General features: G+C 38.6%; 2 protein-coding genes across 5 annotated transcripts in view; both read right to left on the minus strand.

Annotated features, from left to right (window-relative positions):
- Window positions 1-917: 917 nt before the first annotated feature.
- Window positions 918-12,486, minus strand: LOC105928212 (5-hydroxytryptamine receptor 3A). The gene is made up of 10 exons (XM_036141927.1): window positions 11,663-12,486; window positions 10,173-10,330; window positions 10,026-10,070; window positions 9,784-9,893; window positions 7,289-7,458; window positions 7,036-7,196; window positions 3,343-3,553; window positions 3,111-3,260; window positions 2,442-2,527; window positions 918-1,681 (listed from the first exon to the last, which is right to left on the minus strand). The coding sequence occupies exons 1-10, from the start codon at window positions 11,835-11,837 to the stop codon at window positions 1,463-1,465; spliced, it is 1,485 nt and encodes a 494-aa protein (XP_035997820.1). The 5' UTR covers window positions 11,838-12,486; the 3' UTR covers window positions 918-1,462.
- Window positions 12,487-14,167: 1,681 nt separating this feature from the next.
- The window catches only part of rnf157 (ring finger protein 157), a 33,584-nt gene continuing 29,180 nt past the window's right edge, over window positions 14,168-18,571 (minus strand). For 3 of the 4 annotated variants that reach the window (XM_012865402.3, XM_021317962.2, XM_012865401.3), the window contains one exon: window positions 14,168-16,073. In XM_012865402.3, coding sequence (XP_012720856.2) covers window positions 15,925-16,073 — 149 coding nt within the window. In that variant the 3' untranslated portion in view covers window positions 14,168-15,924. Of the gene's footprint in view, window positions 16,074-17,793; window positions 17,829-18,571 lie in introns of all 4 variants that reach the window. The other variant, XM_021317964.2, reaches the window with a different exon arrangement.

Raw genomic sequence — 18,571 nt, forward strand, 5'->3', positions numbered from 1 at the left:
GCAGAAGCACTCTAAGCTACAAAGACGTGACCAGAGCTATTTTCATTGGGCACAGGCCTCACAACACATCTTCCGCACCCCTGTAAACCTTCCGATCAGTTTTTAACAAACTGTTACAACAAAGTGGCTAAAGATCCATTTTAAACGATTAAAAGTAAGTTTGATGCCAATATAAAGAAATAAGAAAATAATGCTGATGGGAATGCATTTTGAAGCCAATTATATTTTAAAAAAGGGTTGTAAAATTTTAAAACATATATGAAAAATTGCATACTGATTTCAGAGCATGAAATTATGTGGTTCATCAAAATAGATGTTTGAACTCAAAATGGGAACATAGTGTTATTTGTAAGATCATGTATCGCAGAACAAGTGAAGCCTGTGATTTAGACCATAAATAAATTAGTAAAACAGGTAATCATTTCTCAAGAGTTGTTCCCCTCTATCTAGTGTTTACATCCCAGCAGCTGTAAAACTTTCATCACTGCTCCCAGCAAACTCAGGAACTGTACTTTTTTTTGTAAATAGTCTGTTGGTGTTTTTATGCAAAAATATACATAAGTTATGTACATAATTTTTACTATTCACTTTCGTATTGTTGTTTTTATACTTTTTATTTTACCTTTGTGTGTATCTGCACGCTTCCATTTGCAATTAATTGTACACCTGAATTTCCCCACTGTGAGACAATAAAGGATATTTCTATTCTGTTCAATTTCCATGTGCATTCTAGTTTTCCTTTGTGTTTGGAGTACATCGGTATCAAAGCCTGGATCCTTGACTAGAGTAAATGTTTATATTTACAAGACAGTTAATAGTATGTGAACACAGATATATAAATAAAATAAAAAGTTGGGTTTTATTCAGATTAATTGCAAAAAACAGCAGCCAGCTCAATTCAGTCAAATAAACACTTGTTTTTTTTATTCTGACAATACATCACATATGTACACACAGCACGGCACATTATGTCTAAACTATCTATTAATTGTACTATCTGATGCCTCTTTAACTTTTTAACGGTGAGCCAATCTCTACGATCTGCAGCTGTGTATTAAAAACATGCACATCTTACGGTTTCGGAGACAGCACTACTAACGTGAATCCTGCCCGATACAGGCCGATGCCGCCTTTATCAGGAGTCTCTTGTACTTCAGAGACCTGGAGCTCTCTATGGGTCATTTTTTCCTTTTCCTTTGATAATTTCCACATTGGCTGTTTTTGTGCCCGAAAAGGGGTATTACACTGCTAAGATCTCCTGGGCTTAACTTGCCGCTCTTCGTGTGTTTAGCGCAATGTGCTTTGAAACATTTGTGCAGAAACAAAGCAGCTGGTGTTTGCAAACAAGTTGGGAAATTGCACTTCTTTAGGAACCCCTCCCAATAACTACAAATCAACATTTTACAAGTTGGGTCTACGATAAAGAGTCCAGTTGCATTTGAAAAAAAAGGAACTTGTATTTCTAAGATATCCATTCCCTGAAGATGAAGTACAGAAAGAGAGACACTGTGATGATGTAGCAAATGAAGAAAGATCTATTGATTCTTTTTGCCCAGGACACCAACTTTACTCTCTCCTCTCTGTAGCCGAAATGGAGGTAAACCGTTTTCTGCAGCTTCCTCAGCTCATCCAGGATCAAGAGCATCACGTGAGACTCTCCAGACTGAAGGCTGCTGTTCACCTGGAAATAATCAGAGGTCATTATTGTCAGAGAATAGACTTTAAAATACTTCTGTTAGGCTATAAATCACAGAATGGCTTAGCATTAAAGACTTGTTATTAGAGTATCAACCCTCCAGACCACTAAGGTCTTCTGGCTCCAGCCTACTCCGCATACCCAGAACCAGAACCAAACATGGAGAAGCAGCTTTTAGTTCCTATGCTCCACTTATTTGGAACAAGCTCCCAAAGGGCTGTAAAAGTGCTGAAACCCTGAGTTCAGTAGCTGTTTTTGGGCAACCGCCCGGTGTGGCCCTTCTTTTTTCTCACATGCAGCGACCTGCATGCACACATAACAGAAGGAGACATCACACAGCAGTGTGCTGTTTAAGGAAGTAAAATTGCAGATGTAATTGTGTGCGCACCCAACCCAACAGACGGTTTGAAAAACATCCGAAATATATACGAATTGGTACCACATATGGAAGTGGCACAAATCAGATTTCTTTTTGAAAAGATCGGAATTAGGCATTTCACACTACCACAAAAAGTACGGCTATGGGTCGCATGTGGGCAAAAAGACTTGATTATGGTTGCATTTCCCTGCAGTGAGCCTTAAATACCAAGATTAGCTAAGGTGAATTAAAACCGTCTATAGAATCAACAATCTTTATCGTCACCATAATGGCATTTTTGATGAGACACCAGTAAATGCAAAGAAACAACTTACAGAGCCAAACTTAACACAGAACCCACATTTGTCCATTCTTAGAATAGCATACCTCTTCGAGTACGGGAAGAAGCTCGTGCTGCCTGTCTTTTTCTGAATCTCTGCAGATGCTTTCACAGACAGCACGCTTCTCATCTTCTAAAAACAAGAAAAACGTTTTTAGAAATTAACCTGCAGACACAAATAGCATAATAAAAAAGCTTGAAGTACAAAAAATTAGCAAGCATAAAAACTGACTCACATTCTGAAATCATGAATTAAGCATTTTGACTGCAGCCAACTTTTTGTTTGAAATAGTCCTGTATTGGGCCTGGGCAATATGGCATAAGATTAGTATTGCAATATATTTAGAATGTATCACGATATATAATATATCATGATATTGATGTACAGCCATCTAAGGGAGCTAAGAACAGTAAGTCAGAATCTACCCTTCTTCCGACAGTTGGAATAAAGCTACTAAATTTGCAAGTCTGCTTTTACGTAATCCAACAGAAGAAATCATCCTAGTCAAAATGTATTATTATTTATCATCCACTTATTTTAAATAAACATGTACTGAGGTCACATATAAAGCAAAAAGTAGAGTCTGTATCCTAAAGATACAAGCTTATTTTGAAACCAGAAAACATGCTAAATAAAGACATCACAAAAACAAGGCAAATTTGAAAGAAAATGCATGAACGTCACAAGAGATTGTCTTCAGAATTATGCTTCTCACCTTTGTCACAATTCTTAGTTTTGGTATTTTTATGATTGTTCTCCTGGTTTTCCTGCAAACCAAGCTCATCTTTTCCAATCAGATAATTCACCAGGATCGTCTCCAAAAGACTTAGCAGCATCAGAGCAAAAATCACAATGCAGTAGGCAGCTATGAGGGTGGAAAACATCTTCTTAGTACTGTTTGTTAAGGACAGTTGATACTGTTTTTTTGTGCAATACACATTTTGTACCTATCAGTGGTGTCTTGTTGGACATGGCGGGCAGGATTTCATTCAGGATGAGCAGGAGGACAGAGATGGCCAACAGAACCGTGACTTTGAAGCCCAGCTTCTCCCCCTGATGGTCCGAGATGAAGAAAGAGGCGAGATCCAGAGTTAGGAAGAATAGGATGGGCAGCAGGAAATTTATGACGTGGAGGAGGGGCCTTCTCTTTATGGTGACCTGAGGAAACAGATTTGGGGTTTAAGCCAAACAGGCAACATGGCTAACTGATCGCTTTGATTGCCATGGTTGGGATACACAAATTGTGAATGCTAGTCAACATTGAATGCAAGAACTTCAGTACTTGTGTGATGTTCCCTTTCTGTCAACATAATTCATCAAATGGTGGTGGGGGAAACATTTTCAGTTAACGGAAGCCCTATTTTACAGCTTAGGGACGCGGGGGTCCAAATGCACACGTTGTACGCTACGTCTCTGGTGTACATGCATTGACTGATTAAAATGAAAAGCTAACCTAAGCGTAGGACATGCGTATGCTGCTTTGCTGCACTTTGCAATGCATCCGGTATGTTTCCTCCTTAACAAGCTGTCTCCTGAGAGGGAGACAGCGTGTTGGTCTCTGTCGGGAGGACAGAGTGGTTGGACTACACTGTCCTGTTTCTAACAGGCCAAAATAAACTGAACTTTTATATTGAATTAACTTACTTGGTTTATTGTTGCTAGCGTGTACTCCTACCGTAATGCTCTGAATATCCATTGAGCGGAGTGGCTTCTTTGCTAACCAAAGTCATACTTACACATTTTAACAGATTTTTGAGCACATTGTACCACATAAAATAGGTCAGTAAGCACAACTTTAATCAGATATAAGGCACACCAGATTATAAGGCACATCATTAATTTTTGAGAAAATTTAAGGATTTTAAGTGCGCTTTATAGTCCAAAAAATACAGTATGGTCCTAATGGAAACTGACCCATGCGTACGCTCATGTTGGAAACAGGGGAAATTGGCGACAATGATGGTAAAGTGTTGAATTGCAGCCAAACTCCATGATGATTCTTCTTAGACGCTCCATTTCACACCACATCAGACTTTAATCATAGACTGACTTTATCATAAGGATTTAAAACTGCAGCGTTATTCATGTGTGCACTGGTGACACATAACTATAGATACTGACCTTTCAAAGAAATAAAAAGGCCTATAAACCATCTTGAATCTTAAATCAAAGTCCAACAAAATTCTATTAGGGTTTTCTGCCATCATATTTCTCTCTCCAATGATCACTGGGGTGACGTGTACCACAGATAACAGAAAATTGTGACAATGTGAGAGGCAATTACTTTAATTGCTGTAAACAATCAAACACACTTGTGCTTAATGCTGTGCAGTAAAGTGAATTTGCACTGCTGGAAGACCTTGCAAATGGGAGGATTAGGAGGGAATGCGGTTTCAGGGATCAAAGATTTCCTGGACAATGATGATGATTGGCTAATATGCTGCCTTAGACTCCCTAGAGCATTGCTTCTGCTATAAGTTACAGTGGACAGTGACTAACCTCCCCCCCCCCCCCCCCCCCCCCACTCTAGGTGCTGGCTCCAAACCCGCTCACCAAACCCCAGAGCGCAGAGGAGGTGCTCTTTAATACCACTCATACTCGTGTCCACTCAACTGTGGAGTGTGTGTTCAGGTGGCTTCTTCACTATTGGGAGAAAAACCTCTCATTCTTCCAGGTCTCCCTCCCTTCTCAGGATCTGGACGTAAAGCCTCAGAGGAATTTGAACGCGAAGCACAGATTCGTCAATTCTTTTGACAAATCACGTGGCGTGTTTTTGGTGTGTTTTGGCGTCAACTCTGCTGACAAATCTGCATTTAAAACGGCAATCAAGTTCACTTTTTAACTAATTCTTTTAATGTGAACAACAAATGTGCTTTTATCTCTGATTTACACATTTAATAAATACCTTTCTGTTAATTCTTATCACAGTTTCTTTGCTTTTTCTTCTTGTTTGTCATTGTCAACCATGATACAACAATGATCACCTGGCTCATTTAAATGCACATTAACATTCATGAGGTGATTGACTATTTATGGTTGAATATAGGCATGTACGAGGCGGAACTGGTACTTAAACATTCAGGTATACAGCCATGATTTATAAAAGAAAATTGCGTGCTGGTGTGCGTGCACGTGGTTTTCTAAATCTGAATTGCTTTTGGGTGTATGGCATTTTCGTGTTTTTTGGCATATGTACACTTTTAGTATAGATTCTACCCAGTGTTTTACAAATGACACGCCAGAACATTTCTCTATCCTTAACTAAACCCTGTGAGTTGACCTGGGTATGAGATATCTATGTATTTTCTAGCAAACAATTAACCCCTCCCTTCAACAAGAAAAAGGAAAAAATATTGAAAGGGTAAGGTGGGGTTATCAAAGTCAGTGTGTAACTAATTTGGTTTTTGATTAGTAAAAATCAAGTATTGCTTTAATAAATACATATTCTGGCAAAGAGGCGCCATGTTGTGTTGCCATTTCTGATTTCAGTAGCCGAAAGGTGACAAACGTGTCAGCCATACGCGTTTCCTATCCATCTTCAATATGAAGACGTCCTGTCGGTGGAGGAAGAGTATAAACAAGCAAAGGTGATCGTAGATCATTCTATTTGCCGTTTTCTGTTAAAACGGAGGACCATCAAGAAAAGAAAATGAGAGTCTATATCGGGTATTATTACCAAGTGGAGACAATTCATGAGGGAGCAGGGATTTAAAATAGATGCAGAGGTTATAGCCTTTCTGCTGGACTAGTAAGTTAATTCAATAGAAATGCGATGTTTACTTTTTGCCGTTATGTTAGAAACAAGGCAGTGTAGTCCAACAGCTACTCTGTATTGCCATTCGAGATGGCTCATTGGGGGGGCAGAGGGATATCAGCCCCGCTCACTGTCTGTAGTGCAGCAGCAAGACTGGGTCTCCTTACTCATGTTTATAGTTGCTTATTTTAGAGACCAAATAAGTGACTGGACGTTCAGAAACAAGGTAAAAAAAAAAACAACTAACGGAATTTACAAGCGATTTTGGAAGAAAACAAGCGGCTTTGGCAACGGTGCCAAAAAACATTTCACACGATGACCATAGCTAGTAGCAGTAGCTTGGTACCAAATAGATTGAGGACGTATTTACATTGCCACAATTATGATACTCTGCGGATTCTGTAGAAGTCATTACGTGCTTAAACTGTGAGGTCTTTTGTAATTCATTTAGACCAACATTAGATTAGAAAATCTTACACATTGGGGTTTAAAGCTGGTGTGCATCCTCAAGATGATTTCCATAAATAAAATTAACTGTATAACCTTTTGCTTTTGCCAAATATCTGCCACAAATCTAAGAAAATAACAATCATAAATGTATGAAAATGAAGCTACACCTGCCAGCCAGTTCAGATAGTCTGCTTGGGCCTTTCTGCTTCACATCTATCTCACGTTCCACCTGCGTTACCTCCTCATTTGGCACGATTACTGGTGCCACAAGGTGTAAACTGTTTACCTGGGTTCTTATCAATTGTAGAATGTTTTGCTTTACCCTAATTGCTTGGATTTGGTGCATCTAAAGATTTTCAGACCTTTTTTGCAGAGATCAAGACTCTATATTCATTGTCATTCTTCACTTTGTTCTTTTGGCTGGTGTGTTACATACAGTGTATATGACCAGGTCCCAACTCCTGTTGTCGTAGACAAGAATGGTGTTGTTGACAGACATACGCAGGAACTCCCACTCTCCCTGGGTCTTCATGATCTGCTGTGAAAACTTAGTGACCAGTGAGGAGTTTGAAGAGGGAAGGACTCGCATTTCTTCTACTGTGGGCAGAGAATAAATAGAAATAAGGCAATAGATGGAAGGCAGTACAAAAAAAGACAAATAGCAGTCATTACATTGACGTAAAACGCACAACAGTGCATTGCAGAACCAATTGATATGCTGCATTCTTGAGTGTCAAAGGGAAACTTGTGGACGTCCATCTTGCAGGTGCTAACCACACGGATGTCATCACCGGCAATGACCATTCCATCAAAAGTCACCATTAAGTTTGGATTCTGGGGGGAGGCATCCTTCTCTGTCCTGGAACAACGCAAACACACACACATGCTTTCTTTTTACAGTGTGACTGGGGAGTGATCACATGGTTTTCAAACTTGTAATAAACTGAATCAACAGAAGCCTGACTTTCTGCTTTCATAGCAGATAAAGGTGTTTGCTTGTCATAATTTGGTAAATATCTCTGTGTGCTTTAATAAAAATGAGAACACAGTTAACTCATTGACCTTATCGTCAAACACTGGAGATGATTATGAACAATAGGGAAAGCAGAGTTTTGTTTCACCTCATAATCTTGTTGCTTATGTTGAAGTGTCTTGTTGTAGTTTGATTCCCTTATTTCCTTTTTCATTATCCAGTGGTTTTAACTTCTGGTTGTCCAAACAAACCAGGTCCTTACTTGCTAACCATCATAGACTCCAGGCACAAATGTATGCATGGTACAGGTTATTAAACATTGGTCTTATTTGTCAAATCTCAGCTCTTGCTGTGTTAAGTGTGTTTTCTGTCGCTTCCCCGGTTTACATGTCCATCCATACATCTTCTATAGCTACTTATTCCTTGCCAGCGGTCAATTTGTGAATAGTGGGGTACACAACAGACTGGTTCCAGTTCATCAGAGGGCATCACAGAAATGCTAAACACCTAACTGCAATAAAAGTGGGCAGCCAATAATGTATCTTGGTGGCATAAGAGAACGGTTTGGTGCTTTCATAGTTCTGTTGAATCCTATTGGGTATATTACATAGTCTTTGTTTTCAATTCAGATTTTAAAAAACGTTATGGTTGGCTGTGATATGGCAGTTTCACAAGTTGCAACCAAATACACTGCCTTGAATTTGTTATATATTTAACATTTTGCCACATTTCAACAAAAAAATGTAACAGAGCAACACAAAGTACTGCATAATTGGGAAATGAAAAAAAATATGTTTTTCATTGCTTTGGCATTGATAAAAAATCTTAATAGTGTCAAGTGTGTTTTTATTCAGCCATCCTACGTGAGTACCTTGTAGAACCACCTTATCGTGCAATAGAGCTGAAAGTCACATGTCTCTACCAACTTTGCACATCCAGAAGCTCAAATTGTTCCCCAATCTTCTTTACATAACTGCTAAAGTTTGGTCAGATTGAATTGAAAGCATCTGTGAACACATATTTTCATGTCTTGACACATCCCTGTTGGATTTACACCTGGACTTTGACTGGGCCATTCTAACACATGAATGTGATTTGATCTAAATGGTTTAATCATAATTGTGGCTGTACATTTAGGGTTGAGCCTTCACCCCAGTGTCGTGTTATTTTCAGGCTCTAACAGGTTTTCTTGCAGGATTAGCCTGTATTTAACACTAACCATCTTCCCATCAACTCTGACCAGCTGAAGAAAAGTATCCTGACAGCATTAACCAACCACCATTAATATTTTACTGTGCAGACGCTATGATCAGGGGGATTGTTTTCCACTGAGCATAGAATTTTGCCGGTAGATTTATTTTAAGTTTAGTTTAATCTAATTAGAGAATCTTCTTCCATATATTGCTGTGCTCTTCCTATGTGGCTTGTGGCAAACTTCAGATCTCATGGTTTTCTATCAACATTGGCTTTCTTGTTGCCACTCTTCTGTAATGTATAGAATTGTGGATTGCATGACTTATTGTTGTCAGTAGCTTCAACCACCTGAGTTGTGGATCTGTGCAGTTCCCCAAGTGTTACCTGGGGCCTCTTGGGTGCGTCTTTCATTCATGTTTCATTCTAGGTTCCCCGTTGTATCACACTCTTTTCATTTTTGGGTAAAATATTCAGCAGTTCATAATTAGGGATTTTGTTTTTATGACCTAATTCTGCATTAAACTTCTCCACAACTTTCTCTATGACGTGCCTGCTTTGTTCCTTGGTCTTCATGATTCTGTTTGATCTTCAATGCTCTTTAGGACATTAGTATTGTGAAACTCTCAGAACATGTGCAGTTCTGCTCAGTTTAAGGTGTACACAGGTGTACTCTTCATTAAGTGACCTTTGAAGGCAGTTGATTGCACTGGAATTTATTTAAGAATGTCAGGGTAAAGGAGGCTAAAACACAGATTTTTGACTGTAAATACAATTATGGACCATGTTTAAATTCTCTTCCACTTTGCAATTATGCACTATTTTTTGTTGGTCTGTCATAAAAAATATAACATTAAAATATGTCGGAGCTGATGGGAACCTTTATAGGGCAGGAATTTTCCCCCTTTCTAATATTTTTGTGCCTTTTCAACCTTCATCTAATACATATCTCTGCTTGTTTTTTGTTGTCTACACCTTGTTACAAATGTAGCTTAATGTTTGTGTGTGATGCAGCCTTACATCTCATAGATGAAGAGATCTGGTTTCCAGAGCAGGTCTTTTGGAATCGAAATCTGAGTGATTCCGCAAAACTGAGCCGGATCCCATGAGATGTGCTCATTCGTCCATTGCTGCAGTAAATTAGGTATAAGTCAACAAAAATTATTTTAAAAAAACTGAGCCAAACAGAATGCAAGCAGATAAAAAGAATAACTATACCAGTTATTTAAATAAAAAATTTCCAAATCTCAGCTTTGACTGACCATTGACACCCAGATGAAAGGAACAAAGGTTTGTGTTTTTTCAACCTAAGAATAAAGACAATGACATGTTAAATCATGATCACCCTCTATTATCAGTTATCTGATGAATTATATATCAATTACACGTCGCAATAATGCGGCCCCTACCACCGCCAGGATGGCATAGACGATGATGTCCAGCTTCACCACAGTGATGTGCGTATGGTCCAGAACGGGCCGGGTCAGTTTAAAAATGCTGCTGTCTGCCGTCAGGTTCAGGTAATCCAGAACATCCTGATAACTGCAGACTTTACAGGACCCGCCATCTACAGAAGGACAGTTATCCTGTTGGATTTCATTCAGAAATCTTGTAGGCAAACAAAAGCAAATCACTCCACTATGGTGGAGCTTCAGTGTGTGCTGAAGCTCCACCGTATTGTCTTATTCCTTAAATTGTACTGTTAGGTAATGCATGTTTATTTTATCAAAGTAGTTTTTATTATCAATAATTACTGATAATCCAGATTTTGAGAAAGGTAAGGAAAATGTTGATTCTTGAATGCTGCACACCTAAAATAAGTACATCACGCTACAAATTTTTAAGAATTTTTTAAAATTTGTATTCATGTTTTAATGCACTTCATTTTTTTAAGTGTTTTTGTTGGTACTTCATATAAATGTTGTATATTGCTGCATAAAACTGTGTTTTAGTTTCTGATTACTACCTGATTTTCTTTTCTTTTTCTTTTTTTTCTTTTTGTTAATTTGTAATATAAGAAAGAGTCGGAGGCTTCGGGGTACTGTATACTAAGAATATACACTATATAGGTTCAATAGAGAAAACAAAAACATTTTAAAAAACTCTATTTTTTTGGAATTAGCATTTTAAATAAAGATATTTGGCAAGCATTGTGAAATTGATGAATTTGAAGAGGTAATATTTACTCATTTTCTTACCTTAAAGTCCTCCCCTAATATTTTAGGCACCTTTTATGAAAAGATAAAATATGCTAATTGCTATTAAAATTTACATTTGAAAACATACTTTTTTATGAAATTAAAACAGAAATATTTATATAATATATATAAACATATAATATTTTGTCTATTTCAAACACATTTTGTTTTGTTATTGATTTTGATTATGCAAAAAATATTGCCTTCCTTGTACTGCATTGTGCTGTTTTTTATTATCAGATTGTAGCCGGCTGTGTAGACATTGGTCCAAGCAGAATGCAAGCAGATAAAAAGAAGAAAATACATTTCTTCTTTTTGTTTGTTTTTCATTTATTTGTTTTCTCAATTTTACAGTTCTCATGTTATAAAAAAAAAACATCAGAAATATGTTCATAAACTACAAAAATATAATAGAAATGCTAGTGTTGTTGTATTTTTCTTTTCAAAGAAGATACTATAAGGTTTTACAGATATTAATTTCTGGCTAACTCAGTTCGTACATCTGTTGAATTTAAACTTTGTCCATAAATAGTTATGAAGCCTTAAGAACTACTAGCATCAATTAAACAGGTTCAATAATATTGATTCAAATAGCTTTGGAAGAACAGTTACAGAAAATCAAAACATTAAATCCTCAGACAAACAAAGCAGAAGGATTAATATGTGATTATTTTTAAGTAATGTATCTTTAAGAAACTTACTTGTTATGATGAGCAGCAGCAGAAAGGCAGCACAGGTCATCTCTGTAGCTTTGTGCACGGCTTTGCTGTTTGAGCAGGGGGGGTCTTTTATTTTCAGCTGCAGGCTCCTCACAGAAAACGATTCTCTCGCTGTCTGAAATGAAAAACCCCTCTTGTGCGGACATGTATGACACATAATTAGCTTACAGAGGGAGGAGACGTGCACTATTTGCCATATATCAGGTTTAACTTGGATCCTCCTGACAGTCAGTGTTGGGTATGATTGTTTTGGGTGGAAAGTAACAAAAATCCAAACTCAGTAAAAAGTCAGGGGAGAGGCATTTATCCGCTTGGAGGCAGAGATAATGCGATTTCCCAGCCTCTTGTCACAGAGAAGAAGAATAGGGGAGATTTGGACTCTATACGCAGAAGGTGAGCGCCCGGTTACGGGACACATGACGTAATGCCTGGACGGCAGCCAACAGCAAAACAGAAGGAGAAACCTGATTAGAACAGTACTTGATCACCGAGACAATATGGAAACAAGGTTATGAGCATTGTCCCCAATTAAACCCACTAATGTCATTATTGTCTCCTGTCAGCCTAGCAGCATTAATAACCTGATTTGTTTCAACACACCATATGAGCATGGATTGATTAGTAACCTTTCCCAGTGTACCAGAAAAGGACCCGTAAGAAATCTGTTAATCAAGAGCATTTCAATACATTTAAATATAATCTATTTGTGTCAGTGATTTGAATCAAAAAGTTAAAATTCATACACTGTAGATACATTACACAGGCTATTTCAAGCCTTAACTTCTGCTGTGGTTGATGATTAAAGTTTACAGCTGGTGAAAAACCAAAGAATATCATATGAAAAGAGTAAAAAAATAGATTTTCAGTACGGAAATACCAGCCTACTGATATATATGAGCACATAGCATGCAGTATATGTATTCAGTGCATGATTGTGGCTCCTTTTGCCTGAATTACTACATCAATGCAACCTGGCATGGGGGCAATCAGTCTGGGGGTCTGCTAAAGCCCAAGTTACTGTTGCCAGTCTTTCCCTGAAATTTTTCAATGGGTTTGCTTCACAATGTACCATTTTCCACCACATTTTTTTTTCATTTTGAATAACTTTACATTAATATGCTTGAAAACAGCTGCAGTATGAACTATTAGGTTGTTTGGCAATGAGCGCTTGAGTCTTACTCTCCTTGTGGAGGTTTCATAGGCAGTCTTCCCTCTGATTTTATAGACCATGACATTGCTATAACTTAACTTTTCTGTATCGGAGATCTTTTTCAGTGACTCATGCCATGTCTGCACCTGGTGTCTGTTGTAAATGTGTCGGCGGCTGCTGATACATTTGTGAGACTTGTGGTTATCCAGATAGGGTAAAGTGAAGATAGAGCAATAAAGTTGCACCTTATAGCTTTCTGTCACTTCAACTTTTTCTGCCTGTAGAGGAAGCAAAAGATGTTGTCTGCTGGTGTGTTTAAGAGCAATCAGGATTTTATCAAATTGAAAAGCTACCATTGGAGTTCTCTCAAGACAAGGTAGCAAGTGAGAACAAATTCTTCCCCGCCTTCACTCCTTTGCTTAGAAGTCATTTTATAACCCATTTAAAAACTAAACTGAATTAAACTCAATAGTTTTATCATTGGCAAAGGCCAGGACGCAAATGGTAGGGTATGATACTGCATAATCAATATACTAAATGCTGCCTGACCTCTATTTAATAAAACTATTGATAAACAACTTATATTACAACTGTAAATTTATCTCAGATGAATAATGTGGAAAAACTATTTCCAAGAATTAATTAGATTTTAACAACCTCATCTGAATATTGAACCAATCCTCAGGTGGAAAAGTATACCACTGGGGAAATGTTTTTTTCTTTTTGCCCATATAAGAAGCTTCTGACGTTATCTGTGGTTGAGAAACAGCTTAGCAACAATTGCAGCTCGTGTCCTCGATGTTTCTATGTGTGGTGACAATTAAAGCCAAACTCTGGGACAGAGTCACAAGGTTTGGACTGCACCTTAACTTTTAAATGAGTTTTGCTTCACAATCCTCTACAAAAGCTTTGGTTATCACTGTATCTTGTGCACATTATTGCACCAGCTTTTCCTTCCACTCAGTTTTCCATTGATATGCTTGGATAGTGACTATGAACAGCCAGCATTAATCTTTTGTGGCTACAAGACAAGTCAGAAGTCATTTTATGGGCCAAAACATACTTATGTATTAAAAATATTTTTTATTAGTCTTTATACTGTGATTTAGTTTCATCAATAAAATTAAACGTAACCAACACGAAATATATCAGGTTGTAATAAATCTATATGAAACATGATTTTCAGCTTTTGAATCGATTTACTAAAACAAATGAACTTTTCAATTTCAACTTATTGACGATCGCTTGTATGTGCAAGGAGAGTATCTGTGACAGACATTTCAGCAAAGACCTTTCAAAGAAAAAGAAAGCAGTCAAAAATTAAGCAGTCAGGCAGGTTTAGTTGCAAAATTTTTATTGTCTGTTTAAGTCTATTTTTCGTTTTCACTCTAGAAAAGTGGGATTTTGTGAATTTCCTTCGATACCATACTGAGACTGGCGCCAGAAAGCAGCTCTGTCTGCACATTCAGACTGTGATCACATGACTGTTTGCAGCTCGGTTATAGTAGTGCAGAAGACTTGACCTGAGCAGGCCAATAGAAATACGGGTGCCTACAATCGAAATATAACACTACAGAAAGACATGGTACCACTTCAGATTTGTGCAGTGGTCCAATATCAAGTCTACAGGAGGGTGCAGGCTGACCTAGACAAAACATGTTTACTTCTATCATCACCTCATGCACCAGAAAGAGTGTCGTCTAGGAGTCAGCTAATAGTGCATTAATTGCAGATATTGTTCCTCATTAGTTAGCCACTATGTCTGCACGATTATGTAAACCTTTTACGAGATTTTCACATATTTTCATCCACATTCTAAGAAACAGCACAGTGTTCTGCAACAGATTAAAACACAAACGATTTGCAATCGACAACAGATGAGATACACATCAAGAGTTTTACAAAAACGGAAAACAACTAAAAAGGTTCACAAACCAAGATCGGGGAAGTGTGGGGCGTGGGTGAGGGTGGAGGAAAATCCTTGCTACGTCATTTTTCAAATGCCTTGTAGGAGGTTTTCCTCGTCGTGATTCCCTTCATAATGGCAACATCAAAGTATAGGTAGACAGTTAAAACATACTGAAAGGGTTGAAGTGTAAGAGGCCAGTGCAAACACAGTTCGGTCTTAGAACTAGTGCAGGAGGTGAAAAGATGGAGGTGCAGGGTATTTTTATTGCTTGGTCGTACTTGCAGTTGCACCGTATTAATACTGACATGCTAAATTGGAGCTACAGAAGGAGAGGATGGAGATGGAAGGTTGTGTGTGTGTGTCAAAGTTTGGGTTTGATTCCAGTTTAAGTGAAGATTTAAGGTGACGCATATAATCCCCTGTTTTTGAGCTCCACCATCATAGTCCTACATTCTACCTCTTTTTTTTTCCCGCAAGGTCATTTTGGCCACCGTTTCTTGGCTCGTCCATCGGAAAAGTTCGGCTGCCTCTGAATTTACATTCAGGAGTTTCAGAAGGGTGGCGGAAATGGAAGGAAAACGTGAAAAGCGGCATGCGAAGGTGCGAGACTGAAGCTCCCTGATCCGAAGCGAGGGGTCAATGTTGTTCTACTTCGGTAAGGTAGTCCGGTGAGAGCTGATGTTCAGCGTCAAAGTGTCCCACCACTCATTCATAACACAGTTTCTGACACAGAGGAAGAACTTAGTAGTAATAAATCAGATTGCCGATCCCAGTAGCTCCCGACTGTTTGGCTGATACATCAGTAGGAAGGAAGGGGAAAAAGGCAGAGAAGAGGAGCAACATGTATTCTTCTGAAGATACTAACACGATACAGAGCTCCCGTAAAACCTACAGGTAATAAATAATAAAATAGCAGAAGGATAATCGTTCCAAGAAATAGTTAAGAGACAACAAAACAAGAAAAACGTGTGATAAAAGTGCGCCAACAATGTTAAAGGTGATTCCGCTTTCTTCCTCTTCCCACTCCAAGTGGGATCCAGCCGCAGCGGCGACAGTCACGGAAATTTTTAAACGGATTGGGGAAATGTTTCCCTGCTCAGCAAAGACAATACCCGGAGTGGCAGCGCTATGGGCAGGGTGGGGAAAAGCGGGTTGTGGGCGGGGCGTTTTAGATTGGTTTGAATGTTACACGATGAGCGGCCCACGGTGAGGATACTTGGGACTCTGGCCGTCTCTGTTCTCCGCCCCCTGCTCCTCCAGATTAATGTTGCTGGTGGAGAAGTGGTGGGGGAGGGGATCAAGAGCAGGCCTGTAGCCGCCGAGATACATAAAATCTGAAAAAAAGACAGAAGGAAAAAGATTATTGCACAGTTTGTTCCATTAAATAGTAGTGTGTGTCGAATTTCTACAACTTTCTACACAAAAACAATCAAACTGTCCGACAGAACAGCTGTAAAAAATTTTGGGTAATGAAAATGTATTTTAATCTTAAAGCAAATCTGATTTCTCCTAAGGTCTGCGCATCTCACAGGAGTAAAAGGTCAGATCCTACTGATTAATTTATACTGATATAGTCGCCATTCTGGAAAGGCCATTTCCAGCTTAATAGTTACATTTGGTAAAGCTTCTCTGTCATCCAGGTCATGATCAATCCAAAAAAGGTTAAATAATAAAATTAAATAAAACAACTGGACAACTCCAGTTTTTCTTACACAGTAAAACTAGAACAGAAAATATGTTTTGCTTTTAGAAAACATCAAAATTAAGTAACTAAGATTTTATGTTTGATGACTGGATTATTGAACATTTTTACTTTAATTAGAAAATGCAATAAGCTTGGGAAGCTACAATTAGAGCATAAAGTGCCTTGCAAAAATGATTCAAGCACATGCACTTTTTCACATTTTATTGCATTACAACTTCAAGCTTCTATGTACTTTATTGGGATTTTATTTTAAAGACCAACACAACTAAGGTACGCAGAACCATTGTACAAACACAAATCTAAAAAGTGTGGATTGCACATATTCAACATTACTGAGACAGTCCTATAAAGAACTAGCCTCGTGAGACCATCCTGATCTCGCGAGCTTTCAAGGTTTCACTCGCAGATCAGTCTGGCTACTCTCCGTTAAAGAAAATTTGGAGCAGTTCACCAAACGAACGTCCAATCAGCGTTGGCTTTGAGGCGGGTTGAGGTGTGACGCAACGAGAAGTGCAACAGTTCAGTCTAAAGAACATGGCGGCTTCAGACGATGAAATTAGCGTTAGCGTGGCTATCGAGCAAGTTTTATCAGAATTAGAGTATTTCTTTGCTGAGCTAATGAGCCTTTACCTGCAGCAGCAAGAGTAGCTTGGCTTGTGGTTGTGTTTTCGTCGTCGCTCGTAACAGAGCGACGACGAATCTGATTGGTTAATTTGGCCCGTCTATCACCAACATAGGCCAATCAGCTAACCAGTATTTTCGCCCCTTCCCAAAATTACTTCAACGGAAGGTTTCCAGATGGATATGCGAAGCAAATCTATCTGGCGGCGTCAGGTTAATAAAGAACCATATTTTGCTGCAATTACAGTTGAATTAAATGAAGGAAACTGGCAAATATTAACTTTCAAAGCCTTGCCACAGCTTCTAAGTTGGATTTCAGTCTACAATTTAATTAAGCTATTGTGAAACTCAAATTTTGATATAAACTTTTCCATTGTAGATCTGGCTGTAAGATTAGGGTTGTTGTTCTGGTATATGGTAAAGCTCTCAATCCCAAGTGTTTTACAGCCTCTTACATGTTTTCTTCCACTATTTCTCTCTATTCGGCTCCATACAGCTTCCTATCAACTCTGATGAGCCTTTTTGTTCCCATTAAAGAAAGCAATTCCCATAGCACGATGGTGCCACAATCAACCTTTCGCGGTGGTGTTAAAAAAGTTAAAGGGATATAAATACTACTCCATGGCAGTGTGTATGTGATTTAGTTTCTTTGTATAAATGGAAAATATGAAGCTAGCTACAGCTCGTTACCCTGATGTTTATTCCTTCATCTAACCATAACTCCATACCTAGTCCTCAATGTGCACTGGGCACGACTCCTCATCTGTCCATCCGAAAGAGAGCAAAAGAGGAAAATAAAGATGGCGAAGAAGAGACAGAGGAATGGGGGAAGAAGGCAGGAAAGGAAACAATGTACAGGAAAGAGCAGAAGATGATGAGAGTAAGGATGGCAGGATCGAAAAGGAGAGAAACAGAGAAATAACAGAAGTTTTACGACAAACGAGCAGGAAACATGTCACAACGTTCAGTATAAAACATCCTCGTGGGAATGAGGGGAAGCGGGGGTTGAGAGCGGAAGGGTTTAAAAGCGAGAACAAGGCGGAGCTGAAGGTTTCGGGGATGTTTGAACTTGAACAGTATAGATCAGAATTTGTGGTTCAGAGCTAAACCATATCTGGCCCATATGGGGTTAAAAAAAAAGAAGCAACAATAAATTTGATTGTACTATATTATGTTGACTTAGGCAAACACGGAGAAGACTGCTGAACTGACAGTTGTCCGGCAGACAGTCCATGATGCCTTAAACATGAGGAAACGCCACATGTTTCCTCATGCTAAACAATCAGGTTGTTCAAAGAGTGCTGTATCTGGGCATAATCAAGGACAGTTTAGTGGAAAAAGAAAAAAAAAGAACCCTCAGCTCTTCTTACAGTGAACCAACAAGGACAGTTAGGGACAAAATGGAGGGGTCAGAAGGATGGATGAGAACGAGATGTGCAGATGTTTTGCAAAGCGGCTTAGAGCTGGCAGACACCGAACATGAACTTCAGTCTTTGAGAAATACCT

Source organism: Fundulus heteroclitus, chromosome 10 (genome assembly GCF_011125445.2).
Source record: "Fundulus heteroclitus isolate FHET01 chromosome 10, MU-UCD_Fhet_4.1, whole genome shotgun sequence".
NCBI classification, from domain to species: domain Eukaryota; kingdom Metazoa; phylum Chordata; class Actinopteri; order Cyprinodontiformes; family Fundulidae; genus Fundulus; species Fundulus heteroclitus.

Excerpts from the sequence above, each read along its gene's own strand:
- LOC105928212 (XM_036141927.1), bottom strand. The coding sequence starts at position 11,837 with ATGTGTCATACATGTCCGCACAAGAGGGGTTTTTCATTTCAGACAGCG. Across the intron at positions 7,197-7,288 it reads TGGTTCTGCAATGCACTGTT|TAGAAGAAATGCGAGTCCTT; the intron begins GTGCGTTTTACG and ends CTCTGCCCACAG. Across the intron at positions 2,528-3,110 it reads AACTAAGAATTGTGACAAAG|AAGATGAGAAGCGTGCTGTC; the intron begins GTGAGAAGCATA and ends TCTTGTTTTTAG.